This window comes from Psammomys obesus, unplaced genomic scaffold (assembly GCF_907164565.1).
Source record: "Psammomys obesus unplaced genomic scaffold, mPsaObe1.curated_primary_1811, whole genome shotgun sequence".
In the NCBI taxonomy this organism is placed as follows: Eukaryota; Metazoa; Chordata; class Mammalia; order Rodentia; family Muridae; genus Psammomys; species Psammomys obesus.
Window position 1 is genome coordinate 6,656,327 of NW_026592548.1, and position 21,176 is coordinate 6,677,502.

General features: G+C 40.4%; 1 protein-coding gene across 1 annotated transcript in view; it reads left to right on the forward strand.

Moving 5' to 3' along the window:
- The window catches only part of Msh4 (mutS homolog 4), a 58,089-nt gene extending 39,699 nt beyond the window's left edge, over window positions 1-18,390 (forward strand). Inside the window, exons 14-20 of the mRNA XM_055614384.1 lie at window positions 2,984-3,108; window positions 4,593-4,793; window positions 8,556-8,674; window positions 9,975-10,103; window positions 12,965-13,139; window positions 14,460-14,548; window positions 18,199-18,390. Of these exons, the coding sequence (XP_055470359.1) occupies window positions 2,984-3,108; window positions 4,593-4,793; window positions 8,556-8,674; window positions 9,975-10,103; window positions 12,965-13,139; window positions 14,460-14,548; window positions 18,199-18,390 (1,030 nt within the window). The remainder of the gene's footprint in view (window positions 1-2,983; window positions 3,109-4,592; window positions 4,794-8,555; window positions 8,675-9,974; window positions 10,104-12,964; window positions 13,140-14,459; window positions 14,549-18,198) is intronic.
- The last annotated feature ends 2,786 nt before the right edge of the window (window positions 18,391-21,176 follow it).

Here is a 21,176-nt window from a genome sequence, read left to right on the forward strand (position 1 = left end):
GAACAGAAGACCCAGAAATAAACCCACACACTTACGGACACCTGATTTTTGACAAAGATGCCAAAACCATACAATGGAAAAAAGATAGCATCTTCAACAAATGGTGCTGGTCCAACTGGATGTCTACATGTAGAAAAATGAAAATAGATCCATACTTATCACCCTGCACAAAACTGAAGTCCAAGTGGATCAAAGACCTCAACATAAAACCAGACACATTAAATCGGCTAGAAAAAAAAGTGGGGAATACCCTAGAACTCATTGGTGCAGGAGAAAACTTCCTGAACAGAACACCAACAGCACAGGCTCTAAGAGCAACAATCAATAAATGGGACCTCATGAAATTGAAAAGCTTCTGTAAAGCAAAGGACACTGTCATCAAAACAAAGCGACTACCTACAGATTGGGAAAGAATCATCACCAACCCTTTATCTGACAGAGGACTCATATCCAATATATATAAAGAACTAAACAAGCTAAAAAGCAACAAACCAAGTAATCCACTTAAAAAATGGGGAACAGAGCTAAAGAGAGAATTCTCTGTAGAGGAATATCGAATGGCAGAGAAGTACTTAAAGAAATGCTCAACCTCATTAGCCATTAGGGAAATGCAAATCAAAACAACCCTGAGATTTCACCTTACACCCATTAGAATGGCCAAGATGAAAAACTCAAGGGACAACACATGCTGGAGAGGTTGTGGAGAAAGGGGAACCCTTCTCCACTGCTGGTGGGAATGTAAACTGGTACAACCACTCTGGAAATCAATCTGGCGCTTTCTCAGACAACTAGGAATAGGGCTTCCTCAAGATCCAGCCATACCACTCCTAGGCATATACCCAAAAGAGGCGCAAGTACACAAAAAGGACATTTTCTCAACCATGTTTGTAGCAGCTTTATTTGTAATAGCCAGAAGCTGGAAACAACCCAGATGCCCCTCAACTGAAGAATGGATGCAGAAACTGTGGTACATCTATACAATGGAGTATTACTCAGCAATGAAAAATAAGGAAATCATGAAATTTGCAGGTAAATGATGGGACCTGGAAAGGATCATCCTGAGTGAGTTGTTCTAGAAGCAAAAAGACACGCATGGTATATACTCACTCATATAAACATACAATATAGAATAAACCCACTAAAATCTGTACATCTAAACAAACTAAGCAAAAGAGAGGACCCTAACTAAAATGTTCAATCCCCATCCTGAAAGGCAAAGAGGATGGACATCAGAAGAAAAAGAAAATAGGAAACAACCTCGGAACCTGCTATAGAGGGCCTCTGAAAGCCAGAAGAAAACAGGAAACAACCTTGAAACCTGCCACAGAGGGCCTCTGAAAGCTTCTGCAGTATAGACTGTCAAAGCAGATGCTGAGCCTGATGGCCAACTGATGGGCAGAGTGAATGGAATTTTATGTAAGAAGTGGGAAATAGTAAGAGCTGGAGGGGATGGGAACTCCACAAGGAGAGCAACAGAACAAGATAATTTGAACACAGGGAACTTCCCAGAAAATCATTCTCCAACCAAGGACTATTCGTGGAGATGACCTGGAACCCCTGCACAGGTGTAGCCCATGGCAGTTCAGTGTCCAAGTGGATTACATAGTAATGGGAAGAGGGACTGCCTCTGACATAATCTGATTGGCCTGCTCGTTGATCACTTCCCCCTGAGGGGGGAGCAGCCTTACCAGGCCACGGTAGAGGACAATGCAGCCACTTTTGATGAGAACTGATAGACTAAGACCAGAAAGAAGAGGAGAACCTCCCCTATCAGTGGACTTGGGGAGTGGCATGCATGCAGAAAGGGGAGGGAGGGTGGGATCGGCAGGGGAGGAGGGAGGGGCTTATGGGGGGGATACAAAATGAATAAAGTGTAATTAATAAAAAATTTAAAAAAAAAAGAAGCACCGTTGTTTGGAAATGAGATCTAATTGAGTGCTGAAGGGAACAACAGAGAGAATGAGGGTGAAGAGAAATTTTACCAGGACAGTAAAAAAAGAGACAGGTTGCAGAGAGAGAAAAAACAAGCTAGATACAGGTAAAGGCAGTACAAGCCAGAGAATGAGAAGGAGCCAGCAGATTAGAAAAGATTGCTGGAGTTAGTTGGAGGCCAAGCAGAACAATTCAGGGACCGAGAGAAAAACCAGATTCAGTACTTCAGCTGAGAGATGAGTTGGCAGCAGACAGCTGAGCAGAACCAGCCAGCCCAGAGCTCAGTAAGAACAAGAAAGTGTGAGCTTTTTCAGCAGTAAGTCTCAGAGGCTGAAAACATTCTAGGCCTAGGTTAGATTGAATGGAGGCTAGCAGCCTCGAGGACTAGGCCTGAGGTAGCAGAAGGAGGCAGTAGTCCTCAAAGACAACAATTGAAACAAAAGAATAGAAGTTTCTTTTATAAGTTTATTACATTATAACACTGCATGAAAAACCTAAATAGTCAGAAATAGTCATGAAAACCTAAATAGTGACATGATTTGACATGGTATGCATCTGTATGTATGTTTGTATTTCTGCATGTGTATGTGTCTCTTTGTGTGTCTTGGTTTCTCTCTCTCCCACTCGACCTCCCTCTTGTTTGGGTCATTGTATGTGTGTGTGTATGTTGTGTCTCTGTTTATATGTGTCTGTGTTTTTGTGTGAAACAGATTATTAGCAGATAAGATATGTGTGAAGTATAGTGAGTGTTTGATTGCATCTATATAAAATATTTTATATTTTCTAAAATAGAGCATTTTATTGAAAATGTCTTTTATTTATGTTTAATGAGGCTGTCATTTCAGCAATGAATATAGAAGAAGATGGATTATTTTTTACCTGGTAATGTGACATTGAGCTGAGACATCAGTATTTTATCTTAAATGAGCCAACCAAACAGTAGACTTCTTTATAGTGTACAAGTGTGAATATTATTTTTCTCGTACGCTTAAAAACCAGTACATCTTCTTTTAAAAAGCATCATCATGTTTTGTCCAACGTGTGTTTTCAGGATAGTGTGCAAGCTCCTTAGTGAGATTTACGAGTACATCCATTGCTTGTACAAGCTCTCTGACACTGTATCGATGCTGGATATGCTGCTGTCTTTCGCCCATGCCTGCACCCTTTCTGACTATGGTGAGTCACTTTCTTTGGAGAGAAGAACACGTGGCTTATTGAAATGTGTACCTCACTCAACTTTATATAAGGGAGGTGAATATTTTACTGTTTTTACTTGAAATAGTTTCTTGCCTGTGACCCAAACTAAGACGCACAAAGGAGATAGTAAAAATAACCTTAAAATTTTAGGGAGCTGGAGAGGTGGCCCAGTGGCTGAGAGTGCACACTGAGTTTGACTCCCAGCACCCACCCCTGCGTGGAACTAGCTCCATGGGACCAGACGCCTTCTGGCTGCCTCATGCGCTGCCTTCACATGGACACACCCACACACAGACACACAAACACACGGCTTCAAAACAAATTAATCTTCACAAAATTTAAAATCAAATAATATTCATTTAAAAATTGGCAAGTCAGAAAGAGCAGAGGCGCAGGAATCTTTAAGGGTTTCCCAGGCGAGACAGACCGCGGAGCTGTGTTGGCAGGGGTGCAGGAGTGTCTCCCTGGTGCAAGCCCTCTTGGCTCTGGGCACCAGGGGCTGTGCCACGCACTCTCACAGCCATGTCTGTTCAGGGGCGTCATTTCCCAGTGTCACATGGCCTCTTCAGTTGTGTTAGCCCCTGAAACTTTTTACACAATTGATCGATTACCTAGGACTGGTGTGTGATAATTATGGTTGAATAACTGCAATATGATAACCTTAAAATTAACATTTATGATTAAAATTAGCAACGTTTCTGATTTGTTACATTGATTGATTAATTTCTAGAGATTATTTTTGTATTATGTGCCATGCCTGACTCTATTCTAATAGTTGTTTTGTTAACTATTAAGTGACATGTTGCTTTATTTTAATTTGAGAACTATTATATCTTTATTTTTGTCTGGACCAACCTTAATTTGTGATGAACATTTTGAAGTTTGTTTCTTAGTATGTAATATTTTAGTTCCCCTCAGATGCTACCCATAGAGATATTTCAGTGAACCAACAGATTCTTTGAACTTGGTTTTCTCCAAAATTGACTTTTAGATGTATTTTTTTCCAAGGGTGCAGGAGAGAATATTACGTCTGTGTTTGGTTCTGCTTTCTAGTTGCCTGTTTAGTTGCATTTCACATTGAGTGCTAAGTGTGTTAGCTGTTAAGATTATTTAGGGTGCAGTAGGTAAACTTTCTATAGGAGTCACCAGTGATATTGAAGTTGTTACCAATGGCCATGTGGTTCTTTTTAATGTTTACAGACATGAACATTTCATAATCTGTTTTGGAACCAGGGCAGTGAAAAGGAACTACATTCTAGAGTTCTCTAGAAGTAAATAAAAATAATGAGTACACCCATTACAATTAAGGCAGGTTTAGGAGTATGTTTGGGATAAAAGAGTAATATACTCTCCCAAATTGGCCTCATAAAAGGACTAAGGTCAGCCCATATGTACACTCCATAAGGTATTTAGATATAAACATATATACTCAGCTTTTCCACCCCCCCCCTTTTTTTTTTCAGTTCGACCAGAGTTTACTGACACTTTAGCAATCAAACAAGGATGGCATCCCATTCTTGAAAAAATCTCTGCAGAGAAACCTGTTGCAAACAATACATATATTACAGAAGGGAGTAATGTTCTGATCGTAACTGGACCGAATATGAGTGGGAAATCCACGTATTTAAAGCAGATTGCACTCTGTCAGATCATGGCACAGATCGGTAAGCTACACTTTTACTGTATGGTTACCAGTGTGGTGGTTTGAACAAGAAGGACGCCATAGGTCATAGATTTGGTTGTGAGCCTAGCCTCTAACAGCCGAGCCGTCTCTTCAGCCCCAGATGCATGTGTTTGAATGTACGGTCTCTGTTGGTGGAGCTGCTTAGGAAGAATTAGGAAGTGTAAGTTTGTTGGAAGAGATGTCTCCCTGCGTGGACTCTAAGGTTTCAGTAGCCTGTGCCATTCCCAGTAGTCCTCTCTTGTCTCCAGCGAGAGGTAAGATGTACAGTCTCAACTTCTGTTCCAGCACATGTCTATTCTTGCCATGCTCTCCATGGAGGTCATGGACTCCCACTGGAACTGTAAGCCCTCGTAAATGCTTCTATAGATTGCCTTGCTCATGGTGTTTGTCATGGCAGTAGAAAAGTAATAAAGATACCAAATCCCGAGTAGGATAAATTTCTGTCTTTAGTGACCAAGTGACATTTTCTAAACATTACAAAAGTGGGCATAGAAACTTTCCCCTTAACTTGGGGTATCAAAACCAATCAGGAATAGAAAGAAAGAAAGAGAGAAAGAGGTAGAGATATATAGTGTGTGTGTGTGTGTGTGTGTGTGTGTGTGTATGTGTGTGTGTATGCACATGGATGTAAGTGTCTGCCACTGCTCCAGCACTGTTACATATGTCTTGTTGTTCAGCTCTAACATAACTCCTATCTATGATATCTAGCTTTCCTGAGAACTGACTGCCAATTGTTGGAAGCCAGGCCTGGCAGCTCACACCCTTATACCAGCACTAGGGAGGTGGAGAAGCAGCAGGTCAGAAGGTCACCCTCAGCTACATTTTAGCTTGCAGCCTACCTGGGCTGTGAGAGACCCTGTCTTCAGGAAGTGGGCCCTGACTTGGTTCTTGTATGGATCACAGAATGAGCTAGTCTTCTTAATGCTAGTTGTCCACCTATCTGAAGGGCATTAGTATCCTTGTCATCACTGTCTAATTAAACCCTGAAATATGGCTACATATATGTGTGTTTCCTCAGGCTTGAGTGCAGAGTAAAGTGAAGCTTGATGGCCTGTGAGCTAGTGTAGGGACCATGTAATCTTCTACAAGTTACATCACTTTTGACTCTTCTCTTTCCTACTTGCAAATGGGTATACTAGTGGTCGTTGCTCCTGAGAAGTGTTATGAGGACTGAGAGAGATAATGCTTATCAAATCAAGCTACAGATGAGAAAGAGGACAGGCTGGAGCCTGCCCTAAAGCACAGAATGGAAACAGAATGGTATGCTCAAAGAACTGCAGACAGCAGAGGCTTCTGAGAGCTTTGCTGAGCAGAGGGCCTGTGAGGAGTGACAGGACATAAGGCTAGAGGAAAGGGGAAGGCTTAGATCACAGAGGGCCTTGAATGCTTCACCGGGGAGGCTGGACCTCAGTCAGTAGACAGGAGCTGCTGGAAAAACTGAGATAGACACACATAGGTAGGCCACCATGTTGACTATAGACAAGAGCCAGAGCAGAGGCAGGGTGCTATCCAGGAGTTCCTGTAGCCAGTAGATGGGAGATTTTTGAGAACTATTTTAGTGGAGGTTGAGATAATGGCCAACATAAAAGTATGCCAGAATAATACAGTGTGTGCTGTATTCTCTACACTGCCCTTTGGCCTAAATGGAACTTTCCATTTACTCATTTAGAAAACTCTTAGAGGCTGTTTTTAATAGATAAATGATTTTTTTTGTCTGAGAAAGTCCTTTTTTATATTTGTTTTTTCATGTGAACACATAGTAGGCCTTTAAAGAATATCTGCTCATTGTCTGAATAATGATGGTCAGGCTCAAAGTGCAGCCTGCAGTCAGCCAGGATCAGTTCTTGGCTGTAGGCTCCCACACTGTCCTAATGGCTGATCCTGGGCTCAGATGGTGCTGTGCTTTCTCTGCCCTGTGCTTAGTACCATAAAGCCTGTCTTCCTTGTTTGACTGAGTCAGAGTCTAGAGAGTATTATTGTAGCCTCCAAATCGTGAGGAAATGGAAGCGCTGAGAGTGACTTGTCAAGGCTCTCAGCCTCTGAGAGGCAGTGTCCCGACGCACAGCTGGCCAGTGTGGCTGCAGTTAGCGTCCTTCCCAGTTAGCACCCTTGCTGGAACACAGGAACACAGCAAGGTACTCTAGCGTCTTAGAAAAAGTTTATATTTTGTTTTGAGTCAAATTCTAGCTCCATTCCTTCATTATTTACTTTCAGCACTATTGATCGTATGACTGTGAGATGTTAGAGCTTGCTCTAGATACAAGTCTCTGCTGTATGTGTGTTCCACGCATGTGGGTGTGTAGGTACACACAAACACATGGGAAAGCTAGAGAACAGGAGGATGTTGGCTGTTTCCCCTCTCCTGTTTTGCCTTGTTGTCTTGAAACAGAGCCTCTCACTGACTCACAGTTTGCTCTTTCAACCTGGCTGGCCAGCCAGTGCACCTGCAGAACCTGCCTGTGCGTGCTCCGCTGCTGGAGTGACAGGAACCAGGTTTCCCAGCTCTCACGTGGGTGCAGTGCACTCAGCTCAGCTCCCCACACGTGTCTTTCAGCTGTGATCTCTCTCCAGCTCCTAGTTTCCACCTTTCAGCTAGTTTAAAAGCACAGTGGTGGGGAAGTGGTGGAGCTCTGTGACCCTGATCCCCATGTTCTCTTTGCTAAGATGAGGAAAGCCACAACCATTTTAGTGTGTCATGTAGACAAGCAGAGGTTAGCCTAAAGATGCCTAGTATGAAGAGAATGAACTGCTGGTACTAAGAGTACTCTAGTGTGAGACCGGGCACCTGAGCTAGGCATGGTGACACAAGCCTGTAATCCCAGCACTTGGGGAGGCAGAGGCAGGCAGGTAACTGTGAGTTCGGGACAAGCCTGGTCTACAAAGTGAGTCCGGGACAACCAAGACTACACAGAGAAACCCTGTCTGGTATAACATAACAAAACAAACAAAAGAGCAGTCACCTGATGGTTGCTTATGGACCATGAGAGTCCTCATTCTTTAGCCAGGCCCTGTTCTCCATCTTTCTTTTTTGCCCTAGATCCAGCAATACTCTCACTTCTTTTCTTTCTTCTCATTACATCAATTTTATCTACGTAGGGCTCTGTGAGATGCATTTCCTCTTCTACGTTGCTTATTTTGTCTTAGGATGTTAGAATGACTTTCATGTCACATTATGTAGAAAATTGGGGTAACAGTCAGATCCACTATCAAATAGGGAGCATTTTAGATAGTTCCGTAGCATAAGAATAGTCTCATGGAACATAACTCATTTTTTCTTTTGGTTATATGTTTTCATTGCCCTTCTGCTTTGGACACATTTCTGCATGTTTGTAGAGACTTGTATTTTACAGTGATTTTCATCAACTTGACCCTTCGTACACATTTCCTTCAGATTTTGTTGATGAGCTGCATAAGCATGTCTTCAAGGTTTCTCTTTTGCAGGTTCTCACTTAACTGTATACCCTAATCATTTATGAAGTGTAAAATGATCTCTTTCTCTTCGGTGTAGTTGAGCATCAGATCAAATACATCATCATTGGGGCTTTTTAATAACTTTGTACTGCAGGTACCAGAGGCAATTGGAGCTTAAGCGCTAGCTTATACAGTGTGCATGAAAGCCTGGGCGTTGCTCCATAATGCCACACGCATCACTCTGTCCATCACACACTCCTGCCCTCATATAAGTACAGTGATGGTTGGCGCCTTGTTTTCTAAACACTTCAGTTCCTTCTTTATTTCACAGGCTCCTATGTTCCAGCAGAATACGCTTCCTTTAGGATTGCTGAGCAGATTTTTACAAGAATCAGTACTGATGATGATATTGAAACAAACTCATCAACATTTATGAAAGAAATGAAAGAGGTAACTAAACAAAACTTTCCTTGTATTAAAAGCATATTAACTATCCTGGCATCCAGAGTTGCTGGTGCACTTTAGTTCCTGAGAGCCAGAGGGCAGTCAAAGACAGCTTCCTCGTGTGTGTCAGGTGAAATGAAACTGGTGCTTCACAGAAAATCTCAGAAAACATAGCTCTAGACAGCTCATGTGGGCTTTCATATTTCTATATGGGACATCTGACAGGCTTTCAGAATGCAATGACTGTTTTACATAGAATCAGTTGTTCTTCTTTGGCTTTAAAAGTCATTGATTTGCCCTTATAAATAAGAAGAATGAGAACACTCATTTCCCATAAAAGTGTGCATCCTTCCACTTCTGATCTGAGCAAACAGCAACTATTTTTGAGGCAGAGAAGTTTGAACATCTGTGTTAGGAAGGATGCATGGATCACTGTGCAGTTAGATCTCTTTTCTGTATGTGTCATGGAAATGGGGGAAATAAACCTATATTTGCTTAGCATATATAGAATGTCTGCAGGGATTCTATCAATATTCTAGATACATGAAGTTATGTTTTATTTTATTTATTTACTTTATCTTTGAGAAAGGATAACACTGTATATAGCCCTTCTAGGCTTGCCACGAACTCAGAGATCCACCTGCCTCTACCATTCTATGTGCTGACATTTATAAATGGATGCCATATATCTTTTAAATAGCTCCCTTGTTCCATAAAAAGCTACTATGCTTTAATGCAGTTGGGTGAATTCTTTATTGTGAGAAAGAGGTTGATATTCTCCAGAGAGAAAGATTAATTTCTATCAATTTAAGCCTTGTTGTTTGTTGGCCATGAATTTAAATTTGTTAAACAAGTATATTTTTCTCAATATTTTGTTCTGTTTTTAGCAAATATAAGTAAGTTGTGAAGTAAATACAATTTGAGTTGGTTTTCAACGTTTTATGATGATGATTGGGCCCTTGTAGAGAAGAGAACGGCCATCTTTGTGTTTTACTTAAGCTTTTAGTTGACTGTTCTGCTTCTCCATATTATAGATAATACTGTTTTGTTGTCTCATATGTATGTAGATATCTGTTTTTATATATTAACTATTCGGGTGGAATTATTAGTCAGGAGAAGAAAAGCAATGTGTTATTTTCTGCTCAGCAGGATTTCTCTGTTAACATACATTTCAGAAAGCTGTATTAATAAAGGTACCAATTTCATTTGTTTTCTAAGAGAGTAGCATCTGCTTTGTTACATTGAATAGTATACATAGTTATATTGTGTTTTAATATAATAGTCACATTAAAATTATGTCTTCCAGGTAGCTTATATTCTGCATAATGCTAATGACAGGTCACTCATATTAATTGATGAGCTTGGCAGAGGCACTAATACAGAAGAAGGCATTGGGATTTCTTACGCTGTCTGTGAGTACCTGCTGAGCATAAAGGTAAGGTTTATTCATTCTAGATGGTGTGCTTCATATATGAGACATGATTGGATCATACAAGCACTCTTGTTTTCTAAGTGTCATGTTTCATATATGTAACATGATTACACTGTTCTAGCACCCCTGTTCATACTAGATGGTGTGCTTCATACATGTGACCTGATGGGATCATACAAGTACCTTTGTTTTGAAGTGGTATGCTTCATCTATGTAACATGATTGCATCATACCAGCGCCCCTGTTCATTAGATGGTGTGCTTCATATATGGAACATGAATGGATATTTGTACCAGCACCCACAAATAGCTCTTTAAACAATTTTGGGTAGAAAATAGACACTACAGGAATTTCTGTTAGTTCTGGTGAAACTAGAAATAATGACTATTGTGTATACATGATACAAACAAGGAGTAAAATTCAGAACTACAAATAATGCATCAGTCATTTGGCTCTAATTTAATCAAATTGAATAACAATTTATGAAGATATTTTCAGAGGTATTTCTACATATAATATCTGTGGCATTATAGAAAAAAATATGATGAGAACACCATCCTTTAAAGAGAACATGTTCTCACAAATTATGTAAAAATAATTTTTGCTCTGCTTTTAAGATAATTTGGAAAATTATTTCTTAGATGACCACTCAAAAAACACACAGGTATGAGAAACATAAAAAACACATTCTCCTAATTAAAAATGTCTCTAAGGAATTTTTTTACCTAAACAAGAGCCCCCAGTGATTTATTATACAGAATGAGAAACTATTTTGTATTTAAATAAAATGTTACAAGTCAAAAGTGATGTTAATTCGCAGTATTTTATATAATTTCAAATGTTAGCTAAAATTTCTCATAGGAACAAGATGTGTGTATCACTTAAGACAAAAAACAAATTAGTATTTGTGATGGCTGTTTTATATGTCACTCTGACTAGCTGCAAGCACTCTTACATTTGGTCAAACATTGTTTTATTATGTGTGCAGAGCATTTCTAGAAGAAGTGAGCGTCTGAACTGTAGACTGAGCCCATAGCCCTCACAGAGGGCATGGCAAAGGCTAACTCTCCCAAGACTTAGAGGAGCTCTTGTCTGCTGCCAGAAGTCTACAAAATGGTTCCAGATTCTGGCATGTCCTTTCCAAATTGAAGCCTGGTGACATTCAGCTAGAATCACTTCATAGCTCTTACCACCTGTTGGTTGTGGAACTCGTTAGAGTCTGTGACCACAAACCAAATCTTTATAATGAGTACACATGCATAAACACATACACACACACCATCACCCTCACCCTCCTGGGTCCAGTTGACTGATACAGTATCTATATCCTGACTGAATATTTTCGTGATATTGTGCAATACATAAGAATACTGCTTCGGCACTTTAAGAAAGCCCCTTTCTAGCAGAGAATTAGAAGCTTGTGTTGCTTCTTACTTTTATGATGCTGAAAGTTAGTTTTCTAACATAGAACCAATCCTTGGTGTCTGCCACAATGTTTGCAATCTATAGGCCTTGAAAAGTCGTTTTTCTGTTGAGTTAACATGATAGAGTTTATAAAGGTTTTGTGTGTATATGTGTGTATGCTGATAAGGATCTAAGCCAGGGGCTGGCACATGAGAAGGAAGTACTGTACCACAGAGCTGTATCTGCAACCCGTTGATGCAGGTTTTTTAGCACATTGTTGTCAAACAGTCATTAGCTGCCAAGCAGTTTACCCCAGAGGCTAATGAGTTGCCAATCTTACTCTTTCATATTAATTCCCCCATGAGACTCACTCCACAAAACCAGATTAACTCCTCTCAGGAGCTGTGCCCAGTGACCTCTCACTAGGCCCTTCCTCTTATGGGCCCTCAGCTCCCTGTGTTGTCACACTGAAGCTCAGGTGTCAGCAGGTACCCTGTGCAGCACACACCTCAACTCCATCTAAGCCACAGGTCATGGACTGTGCAGAATTTCCATGTTTAGTCATAGGTTATGTCTTCCCTCTCTTTGCTGTTATCTTTGTTTGAGACATCTCGTTCTTCTGAGACAGACTCTTGGTATATGTCCCTACCAAGTGGGTGACCTGTTGTTCTCTGTGCTGCCCAAACTGGAAATTCTGCCATGTTAATACTTAAATTTTAAACAATTCTCTCAGCTTGTCATGTGTAATGTCTTTTTATTTTCTTTTTCTGAGACAGGTTTCTTTGTGCTGTCCTGACTGTCCTAGGATGTGCTCTGTAGACCAGGCTGGCCTCAAACTCATAGAGATCCACCTGCCTCTTCCTCTCAAGTGCTGGGATTAAAGGCTTGCTCCACCACCACCATCTGGCTTATGTATAATATCTCAAAATATGACCAATTATTCAGATCTCTCTTTGCCTTAGTAAAACTGAAAACTTAAGGGAATTTTTCCTTGGATTTAATCCCTGCCACCGAAAGAGAAAACAAGAAAAAACAAACACAAAAAAAACCTTTGAGGATTCAAATGCCTAATATAATTCATTAACCCCATGTTTCAATACTCCTATAGAGGGCCTCAGGGTGAAGTGTGCACAGTGTTAAGGGAATGCTGTTAGTATGTGGGCAGGAGAGCTGTGGGGCCTGCCGAAGAGTGGCCACCGTTGTTAGTAGCTTCATCTCTGGTAACCTTCATCTCTTTCACATAACATACTGTGTATGCACAAACAAAGTTGACCTTTCATTGGATATAAACTTCAAACGCCATGAATTGGTCATGTCAGTAGCTGGGATACCGGTTTCATTCCTGTGTCTTTGTCAAGCTAGCTGGCAAGTTAAGCTACTGTGTTATATTTACATAGTTAAAACAGGGTTTTCTAGATAATTTAAAAGCACTGATTCTCTTTGTTTGTTATATATTCTAGGCATTTACACTCTTCACTACCCATTTCCTGGAACTGTGCCATATAGATGCCCTATATCTTAATGTAGAAAACATGCATTTTGAAGTTCAGCATGTGAAGAACACATCAAGAAACAAAGATGCAATTTTGTATACTTACAAACTTTCCCGGGGACTCACAGAAGAAAAAAACTACGGTACTGTATATAGAATTTACACAGAGACATCAATAAGACAAACTGCCTTTCCCCTTTATTTGGTGGCTCTTCACCCTTTTCAGTATTTATATGCTTTCTAAAATACTAGTTTCTTTGTCAAACTCAGATTGTATAGTTTATGTTCTTTGCTTTTCATTTGTATCAGTTGAACTGAGCCAGTAACTATAGGATTAAAATAATGCATGAAAGTACTGGAAGAATTGGCTTGTTAGAAAGATAGCAGTTTTTTAAAAAAATATTTACATTTGATGTATATGAGACCTTTGCCAACATGTATGTCTGTGTACCAGTTGAGTGGCTTGTCCCTCAGGAGATCAGAAGAGAATGTCATATCCTTTGGAACTGGAGTTATAGACAATTATAGGCCATCATGTCAGCGCTGGGAATTGAACCCAGGTCCTCTGGAAGAGCAGCAGTGCTCTTAACCACTGAGCCATCTCTCCAGCCCCAGCATAACAGTCTGTATTTATAAATTATATAATTGAATATATTGTATTTTCTATACACTCATTGTCACAGTCATTTTATTTTCAAGGCATTTTATTATTAAATCTAAAAATCTTGAAATGGAATATAGCAGCCAGGCAGTGGTGGTACACACCTTTAATCCCAGCACTTGGGTAGCAGAGGCAGGTGGATCTCTAAGTTTGAGGCCAGCCTGATTACAGAGCAAGTTTCAGGACAGCCAGGGCTACCCAGAGAAACCCTGTCTTGAAAACCCCCGAAAAAGAAATATATTACCAAACCATGGTACTCTTAAACTCTTGTCAACTATTTTCTATAAAAATCATTATGTGGCATGCAGATTCTCAGGTTGTGGAAATTTTCAGCTTTACTCATACATTGAAGTCTCCAAAACTCTATGGATATGACTGCTGTGGTAAAAGGCTGCTCTGCTGTTTAGAGGGGAAGTGAACTGGACAGCCTCCGTCACCAGATACTTATCCTTACCATTCTCAGTTCTGCTCTCTGTGGATCGGGTGAGAAGGGGCAATCTGTCCTGTCATCAGGATTCAGGGAAGGTCATGTGTCAGCCTTATTTTAGTAAGCCTAGCAACCAATAATTTCATGGTGAGCATGGTGCTGCTTCTGCTGCTCTTAAAGCCACAGACATGGTAGACTGCTGGCACACATAGGAAGCCTGTGGAACAGCAGCTGCACAGCGCACGGCAGTTGACACTTGTCACCTGTATAAGGTAGTCACAGAGGAATCTCATCATCACTGGTCTGCTAGATCAGGGAGCACACAGCTGAGATGAGACAGAAATACTGATTGATGTCTGTTTTCTATAATTTTAGGATTAAAAGCTGCAGAGGCCTCCTCTCTTCCACCATCAATTGTCTTGGATGCCAGAGAGATCACAACACAAATTACACAGCAAATCTCGGTAAAAAAACAAACCAAAAAACAAAAACAAAAAAACTCCTAGCCCTCCAAGCTTTGTAGAAATAAGACAAAGTCTTTTCACTTTCTTACTGTAAGGCACACTTTATTGTAAAGAGCTTCCATGCAGGTAGCTGCTCCAGTGAACCCTTGCCCCGACCAAGGTCTGTGTACACGCCAGGGAGCTCTTGTAGCTGCTCTGAGGCTGCGAGGGCTTTACATTTACACTCTCGCTATCCGTGTTCTCCACGCTCTGACTGCAGCCTGTTCGATGCCTGTGTGTGCATGTACTCGCGTGTGTGTATAGATGCAGTTTAGGTTGCAGAAGGAAGGCGACATTAGGTGAAGGGAGGGCTGGGCTACAGGCAGAGAATGTCACTCAACAAAGCATGGAAACCAGTCCAGATTGTTTCTCTAGTTTTAACTCTCTCATGAAATTTTTTTTTTGGCAGGGATGTGGTAGATTAGTACATAAAATATTTTAGTATACATTTTATTAAGTCTTAATTTAAATATTTTCATAAACAAAAATATTTAAGGTAGAAAACCCAATTCTTCAGTAAAGAAAAAAAATTTTTTTGAGACAAGGTTTCTCTGTGTGGTCTTGGCTATTCTGCACTCACTTTGTAGACCTGGCTGGTCTTAAACTCCCAAAGATCCATTTGCCTCTACCTCCCCAAATGTTGGGATCACAGGTGTGCACCACCGTGCCCAGCTTAAGAAAAACAATTTTAAGATTAGGTTGTTACAACTGATAACAGACAAAATTCTGTTTCTGTAAGTATTCTCTGGTAACTTTATTTTGAGAAAGTAAATCTATCTGAAATAGGCATTAAAAAAAGCAGTCTGCAACATTTGAATCTTTTAGCTTTCCGAGCTCTTGTATCCATTATCATAAATTAAATCTCATTTTTTTTTATAAAGTAAATGGTCCTATTTCTAAGTGGCAATTTATAGAGGGAGTATTACTTTGCTTTCAGCTCTGCAGGGTCATAGAAGTAACATGCTAACAAGTTTCAGAAGTTCCAGTCTTCTTCATGAGTTCTTTTGAAATTCCCATACAGTCCTGTAGAATCTCTGTCTTACATTCATCTTGCACCTGACCTAGTTGTTCCTTCATATTTTCTTCTAATATCTTTTTAGAGAAGCAGCATTTCAGATATTTTAAGTAACTCTTTTACGCTTTCATTATCCACTAGGATCCACCCCCTTAGCTGCCTTTCTTCTCTTCTGCCTCCATGTTTTCTTCACCTGCGGTTCTCTCTTTCCTCCTCTTGCTCTATGGCAGCGGTTCTCAACCTTCCTAATGCTGCAACCCTTTAATACAACTCCTCATGTTGTGGTGACCCCAACCATAAAATTATTTTCTTTGCTACTCTATAGCTGTAATTTCAATACTGTTGTGAATCTTAATGTAAAAATCTGATATGTAGGATATCTGGTATCAATTCCTGTGAAAGGGTTCCTCAGCCTCCACAGGTTGAGAGCCGATGCTCCAGAAACTGCTCTTTCCTTGTTTCTCTGATCTACCTACAGACTGGCACCTTCAGCCTGCAGCGGATCAGAAATCACCTACCCTTTGTGCTCCCGCACCCCTTCGTCCCCACAGTCCCTGAGCTCTGCTTCTTTTCCCAGCTCTGTCCTGGCAGCTGTTGGTTATTCTCCGCAAAGTCTGACTCTTGAGCCTTTCAGTACCCTTCTTCTTCTTCACTAAACTTCTGTCTTTCTTACTTATTCAATATGTCCGGAAGGTGTTTACCTCCAACCACCTCTTGTATAATTTGTCGTGTTAGCAGTCTTCTTCACACACACCCCTGCCGCTCCAGCTTCCATTTTCAGTTCTGCTAACACTAGATGTATTTTCTACTATTTACATAATATTTAAAAAAATTTTTTAAGTTATTATGTTCATTTATTGTGTGTGTGTGTGGGGGGAAAGTCAGAGGACAACTCACAGGAGTTGGTTCTCTTTATCATGTGGGCCTCAGAGATTGAGTCCAGGTCATCAGGCTTGTGACCAGCACCTTTACATTTTGAGGCATCTTGCCAGCTACTCTTTAATATATTCATCTATTTTTAAATAAAAAATTGAATAATCATCTGTTAAAAAGCTCTGTCTTCACTTCAAGTGCCCTCCTCGTCATAAGCATACGTGACTCCTTCCTCTTAGGCAGAGCTCACTAAGACTCCTGCTAATTCTCTCTTCTTAACCGTCCTGTGCTCTTTCACATTGTGTTTCAGTACATACTGGTCAGGCCTAGTCAGGAGCTGTCAGTCACTGCTTAGCATGAAGGTGGGCCTTTAAAGTCTTCGGTAGTCATTTCACAGAATGCAGGTTTAAGGCCACCTGGGTCCTGGGCACTGCCCACATTTCCCGAGTCTCCCTGGATGGCTCAGGAATTTGCCCTTTTGCCTATTTTTGCTTTAGGGTCTCCTCACATAAGTCCACTTCATTTAACTTGCATTTCTGTCACTTGTCATTTCCTTGATCATGCTCCAAGTCACTCCTATGTCTGCGTTAGCTGTTCCTCTACCCTGAAGCCTTCCTGGGACTCTACCAGTCAGGGCTGCTTCTAGTTTCTCTGTCTTCTGTAAGCTTTTCCTGATCTGACCTGGAAGTGAGCTTTCCTCCTCTGAGCATAGTGTGTCTCTCTTCCAGAACTCTCCATAACTGCCATAATCAGTGGATTGCAGACAGGCCTTTTGTACTGGAAGACATAAGCTGTCTTCTGAGTTCTATCATCATATCTGGTAGACATAGGCACGTAGACACAAGCTTTGGTGCCTGGAACACCAAATCCTCTATGGCTTTTATAGAACCAAGGGTAATTAATTAAGGTACCAAACAAATGATTAAACATGATTATCATGTTCCACTTCATAGAATCTTATTCATTTACTGTAGTGAAAAAAGCAAAAATTTATTTACAGAGAAAATTGTCTGCCATTGAAAAAGAGTTTCGAAGATACTACTTCTGGGAAACTTACTATGATTTTCTAAGTAGTTAGGGTTGAAAATGTTGATTACGTTATCTAGCTCAGTCAGAGATGTAAATTAGAAGTTTAAAAACAATTCTAGCTTCATGTCTAATCTTTTAAGTCCTATTGAAGGGTAATATATTTTAAATATTATTTTTGGATATTCTTAAGTCTAGTTTGTTAAGTCTAGTCATAATTTTAGATCTTAACTTATGTTCATTTTTTAATTGTATTTTACTCCTCAGGCAGTATGTTCTGATAGGCTCCAACAGTTTTTATATCTTTTGGGCAAGTGGTTTTCTAATAACTTATTGTATTCCTGGGTGACATTTAAAATTATGGTTACTGCAGAGCAGTAAACAGTGTTGTTCCACACTTTTTAAAAACAAAATGTATTTGTAGACCCATTATTTTCTGGATTTTCTGTTACTTTTTGTTATTTTGCTTATGAATTTGGCTGATTTAGCAGGATTTTTTAAAAATATTATTTGCAAGGATATGAGTCTTTCATAAAGTAGTAAGTGTTCATGAGAAATTTAATTCTCCAAGGTAGATAGTCTTCTTTAAGTGTGTGTGTTTGACCTTGAGTTCCTATTTCTATGAAAGGAGATAGGATAGTACCAATATATGAAGGAGAATGCATTTATATTTTAATTTCATATCTTTCAATAACAGCAAAATCAGAGGAGCTCCCCTGAGATGGACAGGCAGAGAGCTGTGTACCATCTTGCCACACGACTCGTGCAGGCCGCTCGGAACTCTCAGTTGGAGCCAGACAGGTTACGGACGTACCTGAGTAATCTTAAGAAGAAGTATGAAGAGGACTTTCCCGGGGAAGTGGACCTCCCAGAGAAGACTGAAGAATAATCAGCTTACCACTGACAGTGACTGCGCCACAGCTGCTTAGTGTTCTCTTTTAATGAAAACTACACTACATTAACCTCAGAATTTTCACATATGAATTCTACATGGAAAATATTCATTAGAATAGCTTTAAAGGGTGCCAGAGAGGTGGCTAAGAGCACTGGCTGCTCTTCCAAAGGTCCTGAATTCAATTCCAGCAACCACATGGTGGCTCACAACCATCTATAATGAGATCTGGTGCCCTCTTCTGGCCTGTAGGTATACTTGCAGGCAGAACACTATATACATAAAAATTAATTAAATTTGAAAACTAGCTGTAAAAATGACAACTTTTTAAAGAAAAGTTTTTGTTAGAAAAATCATACAGTAGTTTTCATTTATGAAGTCATGTTAAATTTGGACTGCCTTATATAAAGAGTATGGTTACAAGTGATAGTTCAGAATATTAACACGTGTTTTACTTTAAAAACAAATAATAAAAAGATATGTCTGAAAAGCTGCTTCAAGCATTTGTATTTTGTTCTGACATGATCTGAACTGGCTATCTCCAAACTCTAACATTAACTGATTCTGAAGTTCACGAGAATGGTGCTGGGAATTAAAGCAAGTCTGTGGCAGTCAGTCCAATCCTCAAGGTGACAACATACACTTGATAATGCAGCGAGGAACAGTGGCGTGAGTCAGCAGCAGCCCTGCTCCCAGTGCTCGGGGGTCTGGCATTCTCCTTGCTGGCTCCTTCTGAATTTCATTTCGGCCACCCTTATTATATAAAAGCAACAGGAAGAAAATACACGCTTGCCTCCCATGTGTATCCTAGGGAACATTTTTCTTTTGTTTAAATTTCAGGCCAGCAAGATGATCCATTAGGCAAAGGCACTTGCTACCGACCTGACAACCTGAGTTCAGTTCCTGAAATCCATATGCTAAGATGAGAGAATCGATTCACACAAGTTGTCTCTAACTTCCACATACACACCATGGTTTACATGTGTATGTGCATACACATACAAAATACAAAGAATTAATTACTGGAGATTATTTTTACTATCTACTGCAATGTAAGTTCTTTGTGACTACACACTGAGGAAATGAGAACTATGTATACAGTCAAATGAAAGCCTTTAATATAACAGTCTCCACAGGCATGTGGCTTTCACTATAATATCAGTTTATGAAAGGTCATTGTTGTTTCGTAAAAGAGCAAAAGAAAACACTGCCAGATACTTGTTAATTGGAAAGGGCCCTTCTCTTCTTAGATACATCATTTTACAATGATGTATTGTAATCTCAGTGGGTGACCTATGCATAAAGTTGTAGCTCAAAGGCCTACCCTATAAGTTTTTGTTTTCTTTTGCTTTTTTGCAATTTTAATTTTTATTCATTTTACAAACCAGTCTCCCCCCTCTTCTCCCCATCCCACCTTCCCTCTCTGTTTCTCCATTCCTCCTCCCCACCCCTGTGCATCCACCCCAGGATGTCAAGTCCCATCTGAGCTGAGCACATCCTCTTCCCCTTGGCCTGGTAGCCCTGCAAGGGGGGAGTGATCAAAGAACAGGCAACAGAGTCCATGTCAGAGTCAGCCCCTATTTTCCTAACTAGAGGACCCACACAAGGACAGAGCTGCGTGTCTGCTACATCTAGGTCTCGTCCATGCATGGTCATTGGTTGGTGCTTTAGTTTCCACAGCCCCACTCCCCAGGCCATGATTAGTTGGCCTGTTGCTTTTGTGGAGCTCCTGTGCCCTCTGGGTCCTTCTATCCTTACCCCGACTCTTCTACAAGACTCTCTTGTGCTCCACCCAATGTTTGGCTGTGAGTCTCTGCATCTGGGTGCAGCCACTCAGAGGACAGCTGTGATAGGCTCCCATCTACAGGCATAGCAGAATATCATTAAGGGGTTGGCTGTCTCCCATGGGTTGAGTCTCAGGTTGGGCTAGTCATTGGTTAGCACAGGAGACAACTTCCTAAACAGAACACCAACAGCTCAGGCTCTAAGATCAACAGTCGATAAATGGGACCTCATGAAATTAAAAACCTCTAAAGTGAAGGACACTGTCAATAGAACAAAATGACAGCCTATAGATTGAGAAAAGATCTTCACCAACCCTATGCCTGACAGAGGGCTAATATCCAAAATATATAATGAACTCAAGAAATTAGACACCAACAAACCAAATAATCCAATTAAAAATTGGGGCACAGAGCTAAACAGAATTATCAACAGAAGAATATCGAAAGCCCGAGAAGCACCTAAAGAAATGTTCAGTGTTCTTAGTCATCAGGGGAAGGTAAATCAAAATGACTCAGGTTCCATCTTATACCTATCAGAATGACTAAGATCAAAAACTCAAGTGAAAACACATGCAAGGATGTGTAGCAACAGGAACCCTCCTCCATTGTTGATGGGAGTGCAAACTTGTACAACCACTCTGGAAATCAATCTAGCACAATCTCAGAAAATTTGGAATAGCTCCACCTCAAGACCTAGCCATGCCACTCCTGGACATATACCCAAAAGATGCTCCACCATACAACAAGGACACTTGCTCAGCTGTGTTCATAGCATCTTTATTCATAATAGCCAGAATCTGGAAACAACCTAGATGTCCCTCAACCAAAGAATGGATAAAGAAATTCTGGGACATTTACACAATGGAATACTACTCAGCTATTAAAAACAAGGTAATCATGTAATTTGCAGGTTTTTGTTTTCTTAAACAACTAAGTCCCTGAACTTGGGTGCACACTGAACCACATTTATTTAGTAATTGCAATATTCATAGTAATTGG